General features: G+C 41.9%; 2 protein-coding genes across 2 annotated transcripts in view; both read left to right on the top strand.

The window, feature by feature from the left end:
• The first annotated feature begins 3,034 nt into the window (after positions 1 to 3,034).
• LOC145713837 (arylsulfatase H-like) lies at positions 3,035 to 5,628 on the top strand. The gene is made up of 3 exons (XM_081792628.1): positions 3,035 to 3,050; positions 3,869 to 4,292; positions 5,481 to 5,628. Exons 1-3 carry the CDS (start codon positions 3,035 to 3,037, stop codon positions 5,626 to 5,628), a joined length of 588 nt encoding a protein of 195 aa, XP_081648754.1.
• Positions 5,629 to 10,205: 4,577 nt separating this feature from the next.
• The window catches only part of LOC145713836 (arylsulfatase F-like), a 48,101-nt gene continuing 35,564 nt past the window's right edge, over positions 10,206 to 22,742 (top strand). Inside the window, exons 1-4 of the mRNA XM_081792627.1 lie at positions 10,206 to 10,398; positions 12,925 to 13,087; positions 14,004 to 14,125; positions 16,482 to 16,845. Coding sequence (XP_081648753.1) covers positions 10,206 to 10,398; positions 12,925 to 13,087; positions 14,004 to 14,125; positions 16,482 to 16,845 — 842 coding nt within the window. The remainder of the gene's footprint in view (positions 10,399 to 12,924; positions 13,088 to 14,003; positions 14,126 to 16,481; positions 16,846 to 22,742) is intronic.

The raw sequence follows: 22,742 nt of genomic DNA, 5'->3' as shown, positions 1-22,742 counted from the left end.
TCTCTAGTCACCTCCTCCAGTCGTGGTTACGACGGCAGATACTGTCCGGGATTCTTGTGACTGTCAACCAGGCGATGACTCTCTCCACACAAAGTACTGGGAGGTACACACAGACCATCCCCAACACCGACGCTGAGGCTCTTTGGGCGTATCTGAGACCCTCCCCGATCACACCGCTGTGCGGTTGTGTCAGTAGTACGTCATCAAGACTGGGGACGTGCTTTCGTCATGGGAGAGCCTATAGTCTACTGTTCTCCCGAAAGATTTTGGAGACCTTAAAACATCAGACGACCAAAGCGGGCAACAAGGGACCATCCAAAATGTCACAATTCGGTTATTTTTTTTAAGTCACCTTTTCCTAGAAGAATTACAGTAAAATTTAATGTGATCCAAGTTACCCCTTCATTTTGGGAATATAATATAACCAAACGGGCTAAGTTTTGCATGGACAGGCCAATGCGCCCTGGGAGGTAATAGTTAAATTGTACGCGCACTTGTGCCTGGAGACATATTCTTGTAAACTCTGTTTTCGTGTCCCTTCTGGGCATCGATGCGTCCCAGCAGGTGGATGGATAGAAGGTTAAAGAGCGTGTGTTTTATAAGTTTTGGTGGGAACAGAGTCAGTGGGACTCACGCCAGAGTGGATGGCTTCGAATGTCCCGTGCTTTGCTGAGAATGCGAAACACAGGTGCTGAATCATCCGTCTGTCTGTCTGCCCGCAGCACACCGAATATCGACCGCCTGGCGAGTGAGGGCGTGCGGCTCACCCAGCACCTGGCGGCTGCGTCCGTGTGCACCCCGAGTAGGACTGCCTTCCTGACCGGCCGGTACCCCGTCAGATCAGGTGCAGGAACTCAACAGTCTTGTCTTTCTCTCGTGCTTCCTTCTTATTTATTGTTCGTTCCTCCTCGTAAGGATTCTCGAGATCGGTCATTTATGGGATTAAGAATCTCAGTGCAAATGGGGGTCATGTTTTTATACCTGCAGAGTTTACACAGCCGAGTGTCTTGACAAGTGCCTCCCAGGCTGCCCCACTGTGCGCATCCAGTGGCCGGGTTTGGCGAGCAGTGTCCCAGCTCCTTGTCCAAGTTTTGGACTCAGCAAGAACATAGCCCACCTTTTATGATGGAGAAGTTCCCAATGTTTCTTACCCCTAACTTTCAGCAAAATAGTTTAGGGAAGGTGCCAGGCTGAAAATAAAGCCAAGACCGAGATTTTGAACAAAGGGATGTAGTGTCCACCCGTCTTCATAAGAGTAATAGTGGGGACCTTCATGAGATGTTTTCACCACTCAGATTGGCAGAAATCAAGGCTCTCGTTTTTTTTTAAAGCCTTTTTTTTAAAGTTTATTTATTGATTTTGAAAGAGAGAGAGAGCAGGAGGGTCAGAGAGAGACGTCACCAGAGTCACGTGCACAGTTACATTTGAACCTCGAACAATCAGTGAATAAATTTTCAGCACAGATACGCCCCGTGCAATGTTCGGGGCACGTGTCTGTACTGAACAGTCCTGCACGGTTAATATGAGATTCCATTGTGACCGGGCATGCTTTCTGGAGCTGGGGATCCTGATGACAAGAGAGCAGGTGCATGTGAGGAAATGTGAGGGTTAGCTAAGTAGACGCAAAGAAAGCACGTACACTTGGGGAAAGAACAGCGTTGGGGAGACGCTTGAAGGAAAGGACTACGAGCCCTGGGGTTTCTCGTGTCACCATGCGGCCTGTGTACGTCAGCTGCTCTCTGCTTGTGTGAGTTTAGGGATGGCGTCTCCCTTCAACCTGAACCGCGTCCTTACCTGGCTTGGAGGCTCGGGCGGTCTGCCCACCAACGAAACCACGTTCGCCAAGCTGCTACAACATCGGGGCTATCGCACGGGACTAATAGGTACGGGCTGTGGACACGTGGGGACGCACGTCCCCTGGCAGTGGGGCTCAGCCCTCCCGGGGGACGTCCTCTGGGTGCACGCCAGCTGCCTTCTGGGTGGCAGGAGACACGCGGGGAAGGAGTCGGATGCACGATTACTCAGGACCTTTCCCGAGTCCAGAGCAGGGGATTGGGGGAGTCAGCGGCAGGAACGACAGCTTGTAGATTCCTATCCCTAAGATGGGATATTCTGTGTGTGTGTTGGGGGGGAGATGCTAGTTTTATGACATCATTAGTAGCCGGGAAGTGAGTGCACTCTTATTTATTTTTTTATTTGAAAGGTTATTTATTTATTTTGAGAGAGAGAGAGAGTTGCGGGGGGGGGGGGAGGAACACACAAAGAGAGAGAGATTCCCAAGCAGGTTCCACGCTGTCCGCACCGGGTGCAACACAGGGCTCGAACTCACAAACTGTGAGATCATGACCTGAGCCGAAGGCAGGGGTCCGATGCTTAGCCCACTGGGCCACCCAGGCGCCCGAGTGAGTGCATTTTTAAATATGTCCTGTTCAACCAAAAGCACGAATGTTGACCAAGTTACTACGTTTGACCTTTGAACGATGAGGCTCTTACGGGCACCAACCCCCCTCACAGCTGATAATCCACATACAGCTTCTAACTACCCCCCCGCCAACCCCCCGCACCAAACTTAACTACTAATAGGTTGCTATTGACCGGAAGCCTTACCGATAACACAAGCAATTGATGAACACATATTTGTAAGTTATATATAGTATATATTGTGTTCTTACAACAGAGTAAGCTAAAGAGAAGATATTTGCAAGTTGTAGATAATGTATATTGTACTCTTACAACAAAGTGTATATTGTACTCTTACAACAAAGTATATACTGTACTCTTACAACAAAGTGTATATTGTACTCTTACAACAAAGTGTATACTGTACTCTTACAACAAAGTATATACTGTACTCTTACAACAAAGTAAGGTAAAGACAAGAAATTGGGGCTAGGAAATGTGTTTATACGGGTTGTTTGATATCTTACGCCCTTTTGGGGAGACCCATGACGCTGTGAGAGCATCCCACCTAGTTTTTTTTCCGTGGAATTTCCATCCAGTGCATTTTTCCCCCACCAAGAGATGAGCCAACAAGATGCCGCCTGCTCCCTGTACCCAGTCTCTTCAGGCTTCTTCGAGGATCTCGGCTGCCCTCACTTGAAGCAGTCAAATAAAAAAAAAAGAATGACCCTGGTTCCCCCGTATGTGACCTGTAGCGCAACCATCCCTCAATGAACCCCAATGGGCACCATGTGGATGGAGATCTTGTACGCGATCTTTCAGGAATATTCTAGGGCACGGCCAAACCTGAGTTCCCATTCAGCTCTGTCGTTTTTAATTAACATGACCTGAGGCCTGTTAATACGAGGGTGAATGTCTCCCTGGCAGTAAGGGGTCTGGAGTGGGTTAAGTATAATCACGTGCGTAAATGAATGAGCATATGTGAGCCAGGTAGTAGGTGCTCAATAAAAGGAACGGGGACCATCACCTGAGTCCTTTTCCTCGTGGCTCCCTTATGATCCTTACTCAGGGCTCTTGGACCAGATCTTTGTGTAGAATTCTGGTTCCCTTTCGGGGGCATGGAACAAAGGAGTCAGATAACAGCATCTGGGGGCAACCCTACAACGAGCAGCTCGGAGGAGGGCAGAAAACACCCAGCACATGCGATCTGGCTTTCCAGCTCCTTCCAGACCCCTGGGAAGGGTCTGATGGAGAAGGTGGCTGTGCTCTGCCCACTAATTATTGCCTCTGCCCCCAGCAGGGACTCCCGTCCCTGCAGCACGGGGACGGTTTTCTGTGGCCCTGTTTTCGTGCGCAAGGGGCGGGTGGTAGGGACCGCTGCGGAGTTGGTGAGAAATACGGGAACCCATGCGTTCTGCAGACGGACGGGTGTTCCTGGCGCCCCGGTGACGCGGTGTGTCCCCTGCAGGCAAATGGCACCAGGGCCTGAGCTGCGCCTCTCGGAACGACCACTGTTACCACCCGCTCAACCACGGCTTCGACTACTTCTACGGGCTGCCCTTTGGGTTGCTCAGCGACTGCCAGGCGTCCAGGACCCCCGAGCTGCACCGCTGGCTGCGTATAAAGCTGTGGATGTCCACGGCGGTCCTCGGCCTCGTGCCCGTCCTGCTGCTCGTCCCCAAATACGCCCGCTGGTTCCCCGTGCCCTGGAAGGTCCTCCTGGCCCTGGGCCTGCTGGCCTTCCTCTTCTTCCTGGCCTGGTACTCCAGCTACGGGTTCACGAGACGGTGGAACTGTATCCTGATGAGAAATCATGACATCGTCCAGCAGCCCTTGCGCGAGGGGCGGGTAACCTCCCTCCTGCTCAAGGAGGCCCTCGCCTTTATCGACAGGTACGGGGCCCCTGCCGGCCGGACTTCCTGCTTGGGGCTCTGGTTTGCACGGCAGAGACGTTGGCTTTGTCTTGGGGACGCGGGCCTGTGCGTGTGCGCACGTGTGTCTGTGACGTTTGCAACGGACCAGACTCTCTCCTTAGAATAAGATTGAGGGGCGCCCGGGCGGCTCAGTCGCGGGAGCCCCCCCGCCTTTGGCTCAGGTCATGATCTCACAGTCGATGGGTTTGTGCCCCACATCTGGTTCTGTACTGAGAGCACAGAGCCTGCTTGGGATTCTCTCTCTCTCTCTCTCTCTCTCTCTCTCTGCTCCTCCCCTGCTCTCTCTCTCTCTCTCTGAAACTAAACTTTAAAAATTAAAAAAATAATAATAATAAAATTGAGAGTTAAATTTCCTGCCAAGTTCAAACACCGAAATGGCCAAGAGCTATATTTCGCTCACTCTTGTTCATGCAAAACTGCTTCGATACGGATTGGTGTCTAAATGGATTCGAGCTTTGGGACGGCTTCTGAATTTGCTTCTTCTCAGAAACAGCCTGGAAATGCCTCCCTGTCCGTGAAAGATGGGGCCGTGATTCAATTTCTAGATACGTCGTCTCAGGTTTTATATGTTCAGTACAAGCTCCCTCCTAGATGGGGAATGGGGGTCTAGATGGGAGACGAGATTAACCCCTGACAACGGAGCCTCCTTCACTCCTATGCCTGCATGACCCCCACGTTCGTTCTTTGCCGTAACACAGCGGTCAGAACGTAGTCACTCAGCCCAGCTTTCACTCAGCCCCAGGGCTGTACTGGGGAGAACGCACCCCGTGTCTATGCACTTCACCCTGTATAATGCCCGCTTGTAAGAGTATGTGAAGGGGCAATTTGAAATGGCTACATGTGACGTTAAAATGCAGAACACAATAAACAACATGGACTGGCATCCTCTCTTGCGACCTGTGATTCTGTGCCAGCAGCCTCATGGCTCAAAGTTAATGCCAAAGCTCCAGCCATCACGCCTATGTTCCAGACAGCAACTGGGGAGAAAGAGGAGGAGGACGAGGAGGGAGTGAAGAACTGTCAGAATACTCACTCGCACAACCTGTATCCACTGTTGCAAGACCTTTCCACCTGTGCAGCGTCATAGCCAAGTGAAGCAAACGCCTTTGTCCGTGCCGATAACTCAGTTAATGTTCCACCCGTTAGGTATAAACGCGGCCCCTTCCTCCTCTTCATGTCCTTTCTGCACGTGCACACCCCACTGATCACCAAAGAGAAGTTTGTGGGGCACAGTAAATACGGGCTCTATGGAGACAACGTCGAAGAAATGGACTGGATGGTGGGTGAGTATTGACGAAGACGGGGTTTCTGGGAACGGGCGGGCCCTTGCATGTCTTGGGGCCGCCGAGAAGTGTTTGCTCCCGTGAACCGAATTCAAATCTGGCCGTAGGTGCAGCAGAATCAGTGAGTATTCCCCCAAGAAAGCGGTCACGATGACGAATATGAGGTTTTCTGTCTTGAAAACAGAGACGAAATTAGTAAAGTTACTAAAGGATACTGTCCTTCCCCGTTATTTATAACCTGTTATTCTTATTAGTTATAAACTAATTCTTACTGGTTCGTTTTACGAGAAGTGCTTAGAAATGTAGGAGGGAATTCGAAACCCAAGCCATTCCATTCAAAGCTATACGATCAATACACAGAATAAGACAAATGGAATGAATGACAAGGAGGGTATTTTGATTTTTTTTTTGCATTTATTTATGTATTTATTTTATTTTTGAGACACAGAGAGAGACAGGGTGTGAGCAGGGGAAGGGCGGAGAGAGAGAGGGAGAGCCAGAATCGGAAGCAGGCTCCAGGCTCTGAGCTGTCAGCACAGAGCCTGACACGGGGCCCGAACTCATGAACCTTGAGATCATGATCTGAGCCAAAGTTGGATGCTTAACCACCTGAGCCACGCTGGCGCCCCTAGGGTATTGTACTTTTGAAACACAGTACAATTTTCTCCCCCTCTCCTTGAAGCTTGAAATCTATTCTGTGCAGACTGCCTACACTGATATTCACAGAGTTTGAAATGTGTTTTAAAATATATTCAAAGTTCCTTAAATACAAAAATGTTAGTCTTACATATAGAATATGTATATATTCATTTAATATCTATTAACATTTAATATTAATTTCTATTTAATATTTATTCCATATCTATTTATATTTAATACCTATTTCATATCTATTTAACTTAATATTGATTTAACTTAGTATTCATTAATTTAGTATCTATTCAATTTATATTTAATATCTATTAATTTTATACTTAATGTATTTAATATCTATTTCATATCTATTAATATTAAATTATATATTTAATATCTATTAAATATATAATATATATCTATTAATATATAATATATCCATTAATATTTATTTAATATCTATTAATATCTGTTACTCTTTAATAGCTGTTAAGATTAATATCTATTTAATATCTATTGATTTAATATCTATTAATATTTATTAATATTAATTTCTATCGATATTTATTAATATTAATATCTATTAATTTATTAATATCTATTAATATCTATTTATTTAGTACCTATGAATATTAAATCAACTATGCAATTAACTTAAGTGTTCAATATCTAATATCTATTTAATAGTCATTATTTATGAATATCTATTTATTTAATATCTATTTAATATCTATCAATATTAATACATTTGATGTATTTAATATCTATGAATCAACAGTGTATCATTATGTTAATATAAATCTATCCATGCAAGTCAAATATTAATGTGCATATATGTATGGATACATGATTTATATATGTCTCTGTGCATAATACAATATATATATATTTTAAATTTCCTGGCAGATGTACACAAACACTGAAACTTATTGAAAGTTGCTACAAGTAAAGCCAAGCTGTAGGCTGATAACTTAGTGTCATTGCAACATTGTGATTTATTTCCTTGAAGTGTTTTATCCTTCAGGATAATCTCCTTTGCAAACAAGGCACTTCTATCTTAAGTCCAAGACCAGTTTTACCCGAAGGGGCAGAGTTTGCCACTAACAGATAATTAAGTTTCTTCTGCTGTCTATGTTAACTCCGCGTTACAGGTTCCTTGTAAACGTTATTAATTGCATTTAGTTCCGGGGCTCATCCGATGTATGTGGGAGAAATGCCGAGTAAGCATTTCCCTGCAGGACACCTGCCAAATACATTGCTGTATTTTTCCCTTCAGGGATTAAAACAGATTTTTTTTTTTAATGTTTATTTTTGAGAGAGACGGAGGGAGTGTGAGCGGGGGAGGGGCCGAGAGAGAGGGAGACACAGAATGGGAAGCAGGCTCCAGGCTCTGAGCTGTCAGACCCCTATGTGGGGCTCAAACCCATGCACGGTGAGATCATGACCTGAGCCGAAGTTGGATGCTTCACCGAGGGAGCCACCCAAGCACCCCTCCCTTCAAAGCTTTTGAAAAGCGCACCAAAAACAGAGGCAGGTCAAAAACCAGAGAGGCGTCTTGTGTGTGTGTGTGTGTGTGTGTGTGTGTGTGTGTCTAGTTGGCAATATGATGATACAACTTAAGATCATTTCGTAAGTTATTAACTTTCTCAAGAAGCCATAACAATGTTACAGAGTGACATAGAGAGTGAATGTCCGAAAATGTCCAGGGTTCGGGAACATTTTAGACTCTGTGTTCAAGCAAACTTGACCTTAAAAAAATATTTCAGACAGTGTATTTTTGCAGTCTTTCCTCATATCTTCTCTTATATTTATGATTATGCTGTTGCCATTTGCACATACATATGGACACAGACATCTCTACGTTTTACACCTTGCATACACATAGGCTTACATGGATACAGTTCCAAAAAAATAGCAGCATTCGCATCGGTGTCATTTACTTTGATGCTAAACACGAGAGCCAGCTGCAGGGCTTTCAGGGTTGCCTGGGTGGCTCAGTCGGTTAAGCGTCCGACTTCGGCTCAGGTCACGATCTCGCGGTCCGTGAGTTCAAGCCCCGCGTCGGGCTCTGTGCTGACAGCTCAGAGCCCGGAGCCTGTTTCAGATTCTGTGTCTCCCTCTCTGTGACCCTCCCCCGTTCATGCTCTGTCTCTCTCTGTCTCAAAAATAAATAAACGTTAAAAAAAAATTAAAAACAATAAACAAAATCAGGGCTTTCAAATATATTGATTTCTAGCTACAAGGTTTCTATAAAAAAAAAGGCCCATGTGGCTTCAGAAACAAACCGCTTTTCAACAACGAAACAGAAAGTTTAACGAGTTTATGCTTCAAGGAGTTTTCTTTGCAGTTAGCCACGTTGTCTTTACATGTTTGAGTAGAACAGGAGTGTGGCCGGGGAAGGGGCTCCTGCTGGACGGCAGGACCGCGGTGTGACCTACAGAAGCCCAGGGCTGATGTCCAGCTGGGATCACAAATTAAGTCAACATCGTGTGGAGTGTGGCTTTCCATCTGTTTGTTTCAAACACTCGTTTGTCTTCTTAAGAGAGTGTCCACACTTAACACACAATGTTTGCTGAGTCTGGGAAGATGTTAATTATTGTCGGAGGCTTAGGACCTGCGGGTCGGGTGCCACCTTCAGAGAGCGGTGGGGACAGTACATCCCGGTGGGGGGTGGGGGGACAGTGCTGCTCTCTGGCACAAGGGTACGACTTTGCTTATTTATTCCTGCAAATGTCAGTGTTTCATCTGTTATCTCTTTTGTATTAGTGATTGTAAGGCTCTTCTAACTGCCAGACTTCATATTTACTGCCTATTAAAACTTTTGTCTTGGCTGTTTGATCCTTGAGCGATGATAGTATTCATATGTTCTCATACACTCTATGTGTATACGTAACGTATTTATAGAATATAATGTGTGTGCATATCATTACATAATTTCTAAAATAAATATATTTTCCTGTATATTATATATTACATATATTTCTTAAGGTATTATATAGCATACTTCTTATATTACATGTTTTATTTGATATATCATATATTATACTTAATATATGTTATATAAAATCATTTATTGTGTACTAAATGATATATTAAATGTATATAAAATTGCACAGTACAGAAAACATTATCCATCAATATTACATAAATAACTAATATATAATACTATCATATAATATATAGTTATAAAACATTATACAATATTTTAATATATATGTTATGTACATTATATATTATATACATTGTATATGTTACTAATATACTATATCATTATATAAAATATTATATGCTTAATATAACATTTTAATATATTTTAAATCATAACTTTTATAGTTATACATATTTCCTCATATTTACATATATATTATATACCATTGTATGAACTTTATAATATAAAAAGCATATAGGATTATAATAGATAAATTGTATTTTCATATATTTACATACAGATAATATGTTTATCGTATAGTATATATTGTGGATTACAATTTATTATAATTTAAAATATTATGATATTTGAAGCATCTTTTATATTTATTAAATATATTTATTATTATATTATAAGTTATTATATAATATATATATTATAATATATATAATACATATAATAAGTTATTATTATATAATAACTTATTCCTATTATAAATTTACTATTTATTATATATTTATATGGAATATATATTTATATACATATATAACATATTACATATAATGTCAAGTATATGTAATAAGTAATTATAAATATATAAAGCCCAATTTTGTGTTATATGCTACTTAGCATATATATTCTATGCTATATAGCATATATTTATGTATCCACTCTTAGTATCCTTACATATACTACCCATGTACTAGAGTATATAACAGTGATTTATTATATATTATTACAACCTATACAATAAAATAACCCTTAGTTACACTGTTACGCTAACAAGTGCCTGATAATAAGCACCTCATGGAGATGACCGTGGTCACACTGAAAGTTGAGAGCTTCCTGTCCGCACCTGCACCAGGTAGGATCCTGGAGGCCCTGGACCGGGAGCGCCTGTCCAATCACACCCTGGTGTACTTCACGTCGGACAACGGGGGTCGCCTGGAGGTGCAGGAAGGCGGGGCCCAGCTGGGCGGCTCCAACGGCGTCTACAAAGGTGATGTGCGGAGAATCCGCATGTTTTAGTTTAATGCCCGAGTAGCGTCTACTTAACTTTGCATGCATGCGTGTTCATTTGCGAACTCGGTTTGGAGATCTTTGTGTGAGTTACACTCTCATGTGAAACTAGATGGGAAAAGGTGCAAGTTTGGGGGCTATTTCTGGGAATTTAAGACAGAAGTGCCTGAAGTAACGAAAGCCTCTTGAGTGGAAATGCACAGGGCCTCTGTGACCATCGAAAGCTGGTCTCTCAGGCTTGCGGTCTAGGCATTTGGAGCTTGATGACTGTGGATGGGGCGTCCTGGACCCTGTAGGGCATTCAATAGTGTCTCTAGTTCCCACCCAGCACATGCCAGGGACCCTTAACACTCATCTCCCCAGCAAAATAGTGACAACCAAACACGTCTCCAGACATTACCCAGTGTCCCCCAGGGCCAAAGTCCTCTCTAGCTGAGAATGACTTACTCTAGAATAATACTCACTTGAGTACCTAAATTCAGGTCTTAATGAGATAAAATTGATCATGTTATCAGTAGGCTTCAAACACTGTGAAACAAAGAGGAAAGGAATTAATGATCTAGCACGGGGGCCTTCCTCCTCATTGAGGGAGTTCTTTTGCCTGTCTTTGATGTGTGCCATGCTGGGTTATTCAGTAGCTCTCCTGAGCCTGCCCTTACAGATCTGCAAAGCGGGGCCAACAAAAAGAAGAGTCTTGGTGTTTGCTACTCCTCTCCTACCACTCCGAACCCCAATCAAAACAAAGTGAAAGCGTGTCCAAGTTGTCATCATTACAAAAATCATAGCTTTAGGATTTCCTTGTACTTTATGAAACAATTTAGGATAGGTAGGTAGATGATTGATAGATAGATATATGGAGAGATACATGGATGGATGGATGGATGGATGGATGGATAGATAGATGTTGGATTGATGGATGGATGGATGGATACATAGATGTTGGATCGATGGATGGATGGATAGATGGATGGATGGATAGATGGATGGATGAATGGATGGATAGACAGACAGACAGATATGATGGATGGATGGATGGATGGATGGATGAATGGATGGTTGGATGGATTGATGGTTGGATAGATAGATAGATAGATAGATAGATAGATAGTTGGTTGGATGGATGGTTGTATGCATGGATAGATAGATGTTGGATGGATGGATGGATGGATGGATGGATGGATAGATGGATGGATGAATGGATGGATAGACAGACAGACAGATATGATGGATGGATGGATGGATGGATGGATGGATGGATGGATGATTGGATGCATGGGTAGATAGATAGATAGATATATAGATGTTGGATGGATGGATGGATGGTTGGATGGATTGATGGTTGGATGCATGGATAGATAGATAGATAGATAGATAGACAAGATATATGGGTAGATGATACATTGACAGATCAATAGATTGATCAGTCGGTTGATTGATAGATATTAGATAGAAGATAGATAGGACAGATACATTATACATTGTAACTGACAACAAGTGACCTCCTAAAAGTATCCACCTTTTCTGGCAGGTCATGTTAACTTGCTGTAGGCATACTGTTAATTAGCATAGACTAAATTGGTGACAATCCTAGGGAAAAAGTTATGTAGTAAAAGTAAGTCACTCTATATGTGCCATCAAGTGAGATGTCACTATTAAATTATATTCACATTGCTTGTGTGTGTGTGTGGGGGGGGGGGGTTGTGTGTGCACAAGACCATCACTCTGAAAAGTACCTTCTGATACCTCTGAAAGAGACATGGCTGAATTGTTGTCGAGCAGTTTTACCTTCGGAACCAGTGTCCGGCTCACCAGGAGGGGCTGAGTCCATTTGGCACACAAATTTGGGTGTCTTGGGCAGACAATTAATTTTGTTGTAGCTGCCTTACACAGTTGCCGGCCATTAAATACGACCACGTATGTGTCAAGGTGGGTTTATGTTTGCTTTTTTTGTTCATTGTTTATCCATATATAAAACAAACATAAATTCAGTTCAGAGAGCTGGTTAAGTTTTCCATAAAGAATGGTGCTGTAGACTGGGGGTGGGGGTGGGGGCTTTGAACACTGACAAGACCAGTATCTTGGACCCTAAATGTTTTCCCATTTAATGTTTTCCCCACTTCTACATAGAGAGACACTGTCTTGTGTTTTCTTTGTAATTTGTACCATCAGAGTAACATACATGGAAAAGGTGTTCCATGAATGTTTCATGTTTGTTCTACTTTGGAAGAATTTCCTTTCACCCAGCCCAGAGAACCTCATTTTTTTTTCTCTTAAAGCTTACAGAATGTTCTCTTTTCTCATCGTATTGAAACTCCATGGCAATCATTGTCATCACAAAATAATAGCACTGTATTAGGACAGCACTTGCTTCACAAGTGGAGTTTCAACTGCTTGGAAACAAGAACTTGGCAAGTGACAGAAAACATTCCATCTAGACGTAATTTCCAACTGAGTGGAGAAATATGATTGACTTGAATTCACCCTTGGCTTTCATCTTTGGTTTTAGGTGGCAAAGGAATGGGCGGATGGGAGGGGGGCATTCGTGTCCCAGGAATATTCCGGTGGCCGACGGTCCTGGAGGCTGGGAAAGTGATTGACGAACCAACAAGCCTAATGGACATTTATCCGACACTGTCTTATGTAGGTGGAGGGATATTGCCCCAGGACAGGTATGGAAACGGTATTTGCGCCTAACCTTGGCAGATATATTTGACAGGCACTTGGATGTGTTAGAAAATGTTCTATGTGTATGTGTGGTATATCACTTAATTTTCAATATTCCGTTAAGATGGGCAGACATCTTTCTCCCCTTAGTGGGTGGTGGGTGGATGGATGTTTCCCGATTAGGACACGTTCTACTTTGTCTCTCCTACACGTATGCAGACACAGGCTTGGCTGTCCTCATGGGTGGGGTGGACTCTCATTCACTTTTATATCCACCACATCGTCCAGACCATTAAGCAGATATTTATTAGGTGAATGACTGAATACAAGTGCATTTGTGTCAACGTATGAATGAAGCTGTACTTATCTATGGGCTTTAAGATGAAGAGACGTGGTCCATGCTCTAGTGGTTTAATTCCGTGTGTGGGGACTGGTATCTGCTCATCTGAGGGGGGGATGCTCTTGAATCAAATGAGTGTCAGGAGCTCAATTTTCTGATCCATGATGCTCATTCCTACTGTCTCCCAAGTATAAGAATAGTATCTCCAGCCACTCACCTCTCCCACTGTCTTGGAAACTGTGTGACATTTCCTCCTTTTTCTTTTGTGGTTGTTGTTGTTACTGGTATATAATGGGTGAAGATGTGTAGTGAAGCTTAAAGTCCTTTCTTCTTCTTCTTCTTCTTCTTCTTCTTCTTCTTCTTCTTCTTCTCCATCTCCTTCTTCTCCTCCTCCACCTTCTCCTTCTTCTTCTTCGTCTTTCTCTTCATCTTTGTCCTCCCCCTCCTCCTTCCCTTCCTCTCCTTCTCCTTCTTCTCCTTGTCCTCCCCCTTCCCCTTCCCCTTCTCTTCCTCTTGTCTTAAGATGTGTGATGAAACCGTGCCCCTCTCACCGCATTCTGCATTTCTCCTTCTCTCCAAAGAGTGATTGATGGCCGGAATCTAATGCCCTTGCTGGAAGGCAGGGTATCCCACTCGGACCATGAGTTCCTCTTCCACTACTGTGGGGTCTACCTGCACACAGCCAGGTGGCATCAGAAGGACTGTAAGTATGGAGATGGCAGGAGTGTGGGGACACAATAAGAACACAGCCCCGTTTCCTTTCCCTCTTGGGGGAAGTTGTACCATGTACAAACAGCACCCAGCTGTTTGAGGTTCTTTTTCCTTGGGGAAGTTAATTATAAGCGGCCATTGTACTGCGGTAGGATTTTACAGGTGTATGTAAACTCATGTGCACGAATATGCCAGAGACAGAGAGAGAATATGAATGCTCACAACTAAGGACAGTGAAGTAATTAGCAACAAGGAGTAAGCTCTGCAGTGTAAGCCACACGACTGTCCTGTCCCCCTCCAATGAACTGTCTCTGCCTTACATTCATGCTAGATGATTCATGAAAACAAATGTAAATTAACAAAAGATACTCATTTCCTTACATCTGTAGGAAAAGCTCTATCAAAGGCAGTTGGATAAAGTTCCAGAATCCTTACGTGATGGGAATTAACTTAATCTGCAGAAAAGATAAAAATTTTCTCCCACGAGACCCATCACTTGTGGTGTGATCCATTCTTCATGTCAGTGTGGACTAATCGCACACATAAAACAAGAACAAACTGACAAAAACCTCTCTCTTCTAGCTTCTCTATACTTAGGGACACGTTCAATGGTGAGTAACGAAAGAAAAACAGCCCCTCCCCGCCAACAGCAAAACTTCCTAAACTTAATGATGGAGGGTTAAACAAATAGAATTTTACTTATATTTTCATAATCAAGATTTCAGAAGTTGGAAACACAGAGGTGGTACAATGTTCAACACCATCTGGGGGAAGGGTAAAGTCAGGTGATTGATTAGGAAAGCATATCTTTTCTGTAAAACCTCACTCACAGACTTCTATGAAAGTTTCATTGACCGGACGCTGAGAAATGCTTATGATGTTTTCTGTCTAAAATCGATCTCTGGAAATAGAACTGCCAACCACTGATACAGGAAGAAAGAAAGGAAAGAATGAAAGATAAAAGAAAGAAAGACAGACAGATGGAGAAGGAATAGAACAAGGAATGATTGACTTTGCCAGATGACCTTTGTCAATTTCAGAACAGTTGGTTGAGAGTCCAGCTCTTGATTTTGGCACAGGTCATGATCTCTGGGTTGTGGGATCGAGCCCCACATCAGGCTCTGCACTGAGCATGGAGCCTGTTTGAGATTTCCTCTCTCCCTCTACCCCTCCCCCCACTCATGTTCTCGCTCTTTCTCAAATAAAAAGAGGAGAAAGAAAAGAAAAGAAAAGAAAAGGAAAGAAAAGAGAAAAGAAAAGAAAAGAGAAAAGAAAAGAAAAGAGAAAAGAAAAGAAAAGAGAAGAGAAGAGAAAAGAAAAGATAAGAAAAGAGAAAAGAAAAGAAAAGAAAAGAAAAGAAAAGAAAAGAAAAGAAAAGAAAAGAGAGGTACCTGGGTTGTTCAGTCAATTAAGCATCCAACTTCCTCTCAGGTCATGATCTTGTGGTCCATGAGTTCAAGCCCCGCATCAGGCTCTGTGCTGATAGCTCAGATACTGGATCCTGCTTCGGATTCTGTGTCTCCCTCTCTCTCTGCTCCTCCCCTGCTCACGCTCTGTCTCTCTCACTCTCAAAACTGAATAAATGTTAAACAAATTTTTTAAATAAAAAAAGACAAGAATAAAAGAAAAGAAAAGACAAGACAAGAGGAAAGACAAGACCAGACAACACAAGACAAGACAAGACAAGACAAGACAAGACAAGACAAGACAAGACAAGACAAGAGAGGTACCTGGGTTGTTCAGTCAATTAAGCATCCAACTTCTGCTCAGGTCATGATCTCGTGGTCCATGATTTCAAGCCCTGCATCAGGCTCTGTGCTGATAGCTCAGATACTGGATCCTGCTTCAGATTCTGTGTCTCCCTCTCTCTCTGCTCCTCCCCTGCTCACGCTCTGTCTCTCTCACTCTCAAAACTGAATAAATGTTAAACAAATTTTTTAAGTAAAAAAAGACAAGAATAAAAGAAAAGAAAAGAAAAGAAAAGACAAGACAAGAGGAAAGGAAAGACAAGACAAGACAAGACAAGACAAGACAAAAGAAAAGGAAACTCCATTTTGCCTATGGCAAGTCAGAGCAAAGTAGTGATCAGACTCACAACTTCTGGAATTATAGCAGCCATCCAGGTAATAACTGTTATTTCCACATGCCCTTGTGATAAGGTAAAAAGTTTTCAAACTTGCAGCAAAGTTATGTGTTGTTCTCACAGTTGAGGAAATGCTACAATTGCTAAGTAACTCTGTGCACAGGATGATTGATTGTTGGCGAAAGCATTTGAGAAATAGGTTTCCATGGAACGAGTCCTAAAATGATAACAACTATGGCACTTTCAACGGAACTCTGTTTTCCAGGTGCAACGGTGTGGAAGGTCCATTACGTGACTCCCAAATTCTCCCCGGACGGAGCTGATGCCTGCTATGGAAGTGGAATATGTTCATGTTCTGGAGAGGTCACCTACCATGATCCTCCACTGCTCTTTGACATCTCAAGAGACCCTTCTGAGGCCCGGCCTCTTAGCCCTGACAATGAAGCCTTATTTGGCTCAGTGGTCAAGAAAATCGAGGCGGCCATAAAAGAGCATCGCCGGACTCTCACACCTGTCCCACAGCAGTTCTCTGTGTTCAACACCATTTGGAAACCGTGGCTGCAGCCCTGCTGTGGGACTTTCCCTTTTTGTGGCTGTGACAAAGAAGATGACATCCTCTCTACGGCTTGGTGAGCAGCAAGGGGCCACTTGTTACCAACCACCAACACACTGTTACAGACTTCATGGAAGCAGCTCTCAGCTGATTCCTCCCTTCCTTGTGGGATGAATAATTATGCCCTCCGCCATTTTTTTTAACCCTCAGACTTCAGTTCTTTCTTCAAGTCACATCCGGGAGCTCGACGAAGCAAAAATGGATCTGGACACCAGCGCCCCCGGAGTAGAGAACTTGTGTCATATCTTTATATAATTGTGTCATTGTTCAAGCAGAAAGGTAGAGCTAGGAAACCTTCTGCAGATTCTTATGGATCCGTGGCGCTTAGGAGATGGTGAGAAATGGTAGGACGGATGGCATCCTTTTTACGTAGTTGTGGTAGAAACTTCTACTTGGGGATCTTAAGTCCAGATGACTTATTTTTGCAATCAGTCATTTCGTTTCAGCCTGAAGCAGATGGTGTTCATGATAGTGGAAGTGGTCCCACACTACTTTTCAATTCTTGACTTCCGGTCTTTTCTTCTTCTCTTCCCGCTTACAAAATAAATGCCCGCCTACAGGTGTTGGTTCTGATTCCTGGCAACTTTTGATTACAGAGGATGTGTTGTGTCTTGGTGTGTTCCTGTGTGAATTGGGGGGAAACCAGTGTCTATCGCATGGAGTGGCTGTGAACATCACATGCATTAATTCACCTGAAATCACCTTCTGTACAGTGAGCACTAAATCGGTGTTATTGTTATGAATGTTGTAATTGTTGTCAATTGCAATTCATCATGTTCCCTAAAGTACAGAATAGGAAGAGTAGAGAAGAGGCCATATGTAAAATGGAAAAAAAAAATGGATGGAAAAGTTTTTAATTGATGAAAGGTATTCAGGCATCACATGCAGAGAACAATTCTAAACAGGATAAACAAAAATAAATTCACACCTTGAAGAATCATGAGAAAACTGCAGATTACAAAGGACCAAGAAAAGATCTGTAAATCAATCAGATTTCCTGTAAAATACAAAGTATTCAAACAAAACTAGATTTGCTAATGGCCCCAAGGGAAGCTATAAGAGAACAGAATAATCTCCTCAAACTATTATTTGAAAATGATGCTGAAAGTTTTAAAACACCAACAGCCAATATTTTGGATTTTTTTATCCCTTTATTTAACTCGGTTTTCCTGTATTTTGAAGCTCTCTGGTACTAGAAGCCTTTAAAAACAATTGTTTTCCTGATTAATCAAATCTTTGATCAATAGGCAAATTACCTCCTCACATCTGGTAATGCTCTGTATCTTGAAGTCCAGTTAAGCTGAAATAAACATAGCTTTAATGTTAAAACTTAATTACATTAAAAATTGTTTAGTATTTAAGTGATGTACTTTTCCTCATCAGTTTAACCAATGTGTGGCTTTATATTTAAAGTGCTTCTCGGGGCGCCTGGGTGCCTCAGTCAGTTAGGTGTCTTACTTCAGCTCAGGTCATGATCTCACGGTGTGTGAGTTTGAGCACCATGTCGGGCTCTGTGCTGACAGCTCGGAGCCCGGAGCCTGCTTCAGATTCTGTGTCTCCCTCTCTCTCTGCCCCTCCCCTGCTCATGCTCTGTCTCTGTCTCTCTCTCTCTCTCTCTCTCTCTCTCTCTCAAAAAATAAAATAAACATTAAAAAAATTAAAAACTAAAAATAAAGTGCTTCTCATTGTGTGTCAACTAATCCCAAATAAAAAAAATTAATTAAGAAAATAAAGTGCCTCTCTTTTAGACATCATATAATTGGGTCTTGCTTTTTTTTTAAATCCATTTTGATAATCTCTGGTATTAATTGGAATGTTTTGTCCATTAACATTTAGTGTAATTATTGATATGCTTGGGTTTGCATCTTCCAATTCTGTTTGTGCCATCTGTTGCTACACTTCTGTCTTTTTTGGGTTACTCGATTATTTTATTTTCTTTTAGAATATTCTTTTGAGGTGCCTGGGTGGCTCAGTTGGTTGAGCATCCAACTTTGGCTCAGGTCATGATCTCACAGTTCGTGAGTTTGAGCTCGGTGAGCTGTGCTGACAGCTCAAAGCCTGGAGCCTGCTTCGGAATCTGTGTCTTCCTCTCTCTCTGCCCCTCCCCTGCTCTCTCTCTCTCTCTCTCAAAAATAAAGAAACATTAAAAAATTAGAATATTCTTTTATCTTTGGTCTTTCTTATATTCCTCTTTTGCATTTTTTAGTGAAGGATCTAGAAATTCTAATATATGTGTTGAGCTTATGGTCTAATGAGAGTTAATCTCATCACTTCCCATAAAATGGAGAAACTTTGCTACTCCATATATCTATTTGCCAGCACTCCATCATTCTTTATGCTCTGGGTGTTGTATTACAACTATGTGTATGATGTAGCCCCCAGTAGTGTAATTATTTGCTTTAAACCCAACGTATATTTTAAAGAAATCAAGAGAAAAAAGTAGTCTTCTTTGCTTAGCTCAATATTGACTATTTCTCATGTTCTTTGTCTCTTTCTGGGGACTTGTGTTTTCATTAGGCATCATTACCCTTCAGACTAAAGATATTTTTTTAGTATTTTTTTTTTTGTAGTGTAGGTCTTTAGATGTTGGGTTCTCTTAGCTTTAACTTTTTCCTTAAGGTCCATCTAAAACTGTTATTTCATTTTGATTTTTGACAGGTATTTTCACAGGTTCCAGATTTATCTGTTGATTTTTATTTTATTTTAGCCCTTTAAATACATCAATCCCCATGTCTCCTTTTTTTCACAAGCATGTGACAGTCATTTGAATTGATGTTCCTTTGGATCTCATGTATCATTTTTCTCAGGCTGCTTTCAAGATTTTCCTTCTACATTTGGCTTTTAGCATTTTGTTTATGATGTGCCTAGACATGTTTTTCTTCATATTTATCCTATGTCAGTTCTCCTGAGCTTCCTGAATCTGTAAATTGTTTGTCTTTCAAAACATTTTGAGTATTTTCTAATTTATTCAAATAATGCTTCCACCTTTTTCTCTCTCCTTCTCTCTGGTGACTCCAAATTAGACTTTTTTGAGATTGTTCTGTAAGACTTCCTTTACAGTTTTTTCTTTCTGATCTGAAAATTGGATAATTTCTGCTGATATGTTTTCAAATTATTGACTGTCTCCCCCTTGTGCTCTATTTAGTTTTTAGGCATTTTCAGTATAGAAGTTGTATAGCTTGATTCTAGAGTTTACATTTAGTTCATTACATTTAGACTTACCAACCTTGTTTTTGTTATGAACGTATTTTTCGTTACGTCATTAGGCATAAAGATAACAGTTGCTTTAAGGCCTTTAAAACCAAGGACTTTAAAACCAAGATGGATGGTTTTAAACCAACCATCTTTAAACCATCCATCTTTAAAACCAAGATGGTTTTGGGGCACCTGGGTGGCTCAGTCGGTTGAACGTCTGACTTCGGCTCAGGTCATGATCTCGCAGTTTGTGAGTTCGAGCCCCGCGTTGGGCTCTGTGCTGACAGCCCAGAGCCTAGAACCTGCTTCAGATTCTGTGTCTCCCTCTCTCTCTGCCCCTCCCCTGCTCACGCTCTGTCTCTCTCTGTCTCAAAAATGAATAAAAAACATTAAAAAAAAATTAAAAAAAAAAAACAAAAAACCAAGATGGTTTTAACCAACTTGGGGTTGATTTCTGTTGATATTTTTGTTTCTTTTATTCTTGGGAGTGGCTCACGTCCTCCTGACTGTAGGTAGACTGAGTGATTCGGGATTCTATCTTGGACATTGTGAGTGGTAAAGTGAGGATTCTGGTGTCTCTTATATTCATCGAAAGAGTGTTGATGTTTTTGTTTTCTCAGGGAATTAACGTGTTTGGACTCAAATCAAGAGCTCGGGCTACTAGGTAACGGCTCAGCTGCCAGTCTTTTCCCCATGTTTTCTCTTTAACTGGGCATTTTGTGTTTGCTCTGGATGTGTGTGGTTCTGACATCAGACACAGATCTGGGCAGCACTCATATGCAGTGTTTACGGAGATCCCATTCAAGCCCTTTCTTTTCTTTCTGTCATGTTCACCTTCCTTTACATGCATTTTGGATATTTTGGGCTCTACCCTCCAATCCTACCCGAGCTTTAGCTGCCCCTGGTACTCTCAGATTAGAAGTTTTGAAACCTGGGAAACCTCACCTTTTGATGGTCCCTCCTTCCACATGTTGACTCTCATCCTGAACCTGCCTTGTTGTGTTCACTCTCCAGATCCTTCACTACTTAATGTGTTGGGTTTTGGTGTGTTTTTTTTTTTTGCATTTAGAATAGAGATTATAGCTGTGATCTCTGGGAAGACAGGTCTGTCAGGAGCTAGTTCATGCGTTCTTGACGTAGAAGTCAGAGCAATGGTTTTGAGTCAATGGTTTTGGGGATCAGACATTGCAATAATTCAGTTCAACCATCTTCAGGGACACGATTATGCTTTTGTGACTCAGTTTCATGGGTGAATCCTGGATATTTTAAGTGTCTATGAGCTAATAAGAGTACATAGGTTCTTTCTCCTAAGGATATTTGCACAAGTGGAACAAGAGTATTATTTCTTGCTTAAGAGAAGTGAGTTCACAAACCTTACTGAGTAAACTGAGCCCCAAGGCCAAACTCATCCCATCTCTGAGGACAGTCACCTGCTGGCATCCTTGTAATCTCACCAAAAAATTTAGGTAATCATCCCTCCTCACTAAAGGTTAATAATAGGCATCATGAATTGATTTATGATGTAAATCTCACACAACTACTATTACCATTAAAGTGACCACAGGAATTTCGCATTCATCGAGTATGGGATTTTACCTCTTGGACTCACAGAGTTACTTAGAATCATCACTGTGTTTTAGGGAAGAATACATAATTGTTTCTTTATCATAGAATTATCTCCATGTCCCCAGTAATTAGGAAGGTATCTTTTTCTTCTGTAGCCCCGTGGTGATTTTCTGGGGCCAGACACACATTCAGTGGTTAAATACAGGGTAGATTCAAAGGCTGCAATGTTCCGCCTCCATGAGGCATCTAAATTAGTCAGACTTGTAGAAACACGGAAGTATAATGGAAGTTGCCAGAGGCTTGGGGAGAAACGCATAGGGAGGTGCTGTTCAACACGTATAAACATTCAGGTTTTCAAGATAAATAAATTCTGTAACATCGTGTCTGTAGTTAACAGTATTATTTAGTGCAGGTAAAAACTCAACAGGATAGATCTACATGATGTGCTCTTACGACCGTAGGAAAATCCTAAATGAAATAATTTTCAAAACGAAAAATAAAGATGAATCAACGACTACGTTGTCTGAACTTTCTTGTAAACACAACCACTCATGTATAAAATGGGTATCATGCTTGCACATCACGGTCACATCAGTGACAGTGAGGCTTGTCTGACATCTAAGGAACAGCATAGAGTTGTAAACTCTATGTCCCAAAGTTTCCAAATTACTGGATTCCTCACAGCTTGTGTGTGTGATAGTCTAGAGCGGGAGACAGTTTAACACATGGGTTGGGATCCTCAACATGCGTGGGGCAACACTTTTAACTAGCCAGATGGGAACAGATTGTGGTGAAAGACAGGAGTAGAATTACACATCTTCTGACCCAAGCTTTGTTGGATGCTGTGTTCATGTCGTCAGCATCGATTTGTTTGTCTTCTTATGGAACTGAGTCCTTTCCATATTTTTATCAGAGTTTTTTTTTCTATCTTCTGAACTTTGGTCATTAGGCTTTCTGGTAAACATTGTATTTGTAACAGCCATTAACTACTTCCATTCCATTGAGAGAGTAACAGAAATCCTATCTTTCATTGATAGAAGAACAGATAAACAAATTGCCTAGGATGGAATAGTACTCAACAGTGAACAAGAAGAGAACACAGATGTATAACTCCCATAGATGAATTTCAAGCGCAGTATCCTCGAATTAAGG

Source organism: Panthera onca, chromosome X (assembly GCF_046562875.1).
Source record: "Panthera onca isolate mPanOnc1 chromosome X, mPanOnc1 haplotype 2, whole genome shotgun sequence".
In the NCBI taxonomy this organism is placed as follows: domain Eukaryota; kingdom Metazoa; phylum Chordata; class Mammalia; order Carnivora; family Felidae; genus Panthera; species Panthera onca.
The sequence above is the reverse complement of the archived record's forward strand: the minus strand, read 5'-3'. Positions and strand labels throughout refer to the sequence as shown.

Coding starts and splice junctions, on each gene's coding strand:
- LOC145713837 (XM_081792628.1), top strand. Junction 4,293..5,480: donor GCCCTCGCCTTTATCGACAG/GTACGGGGCCCC, acceptor TCCACCCGTTAG/GTATAAACGCGGCCCCTTCC.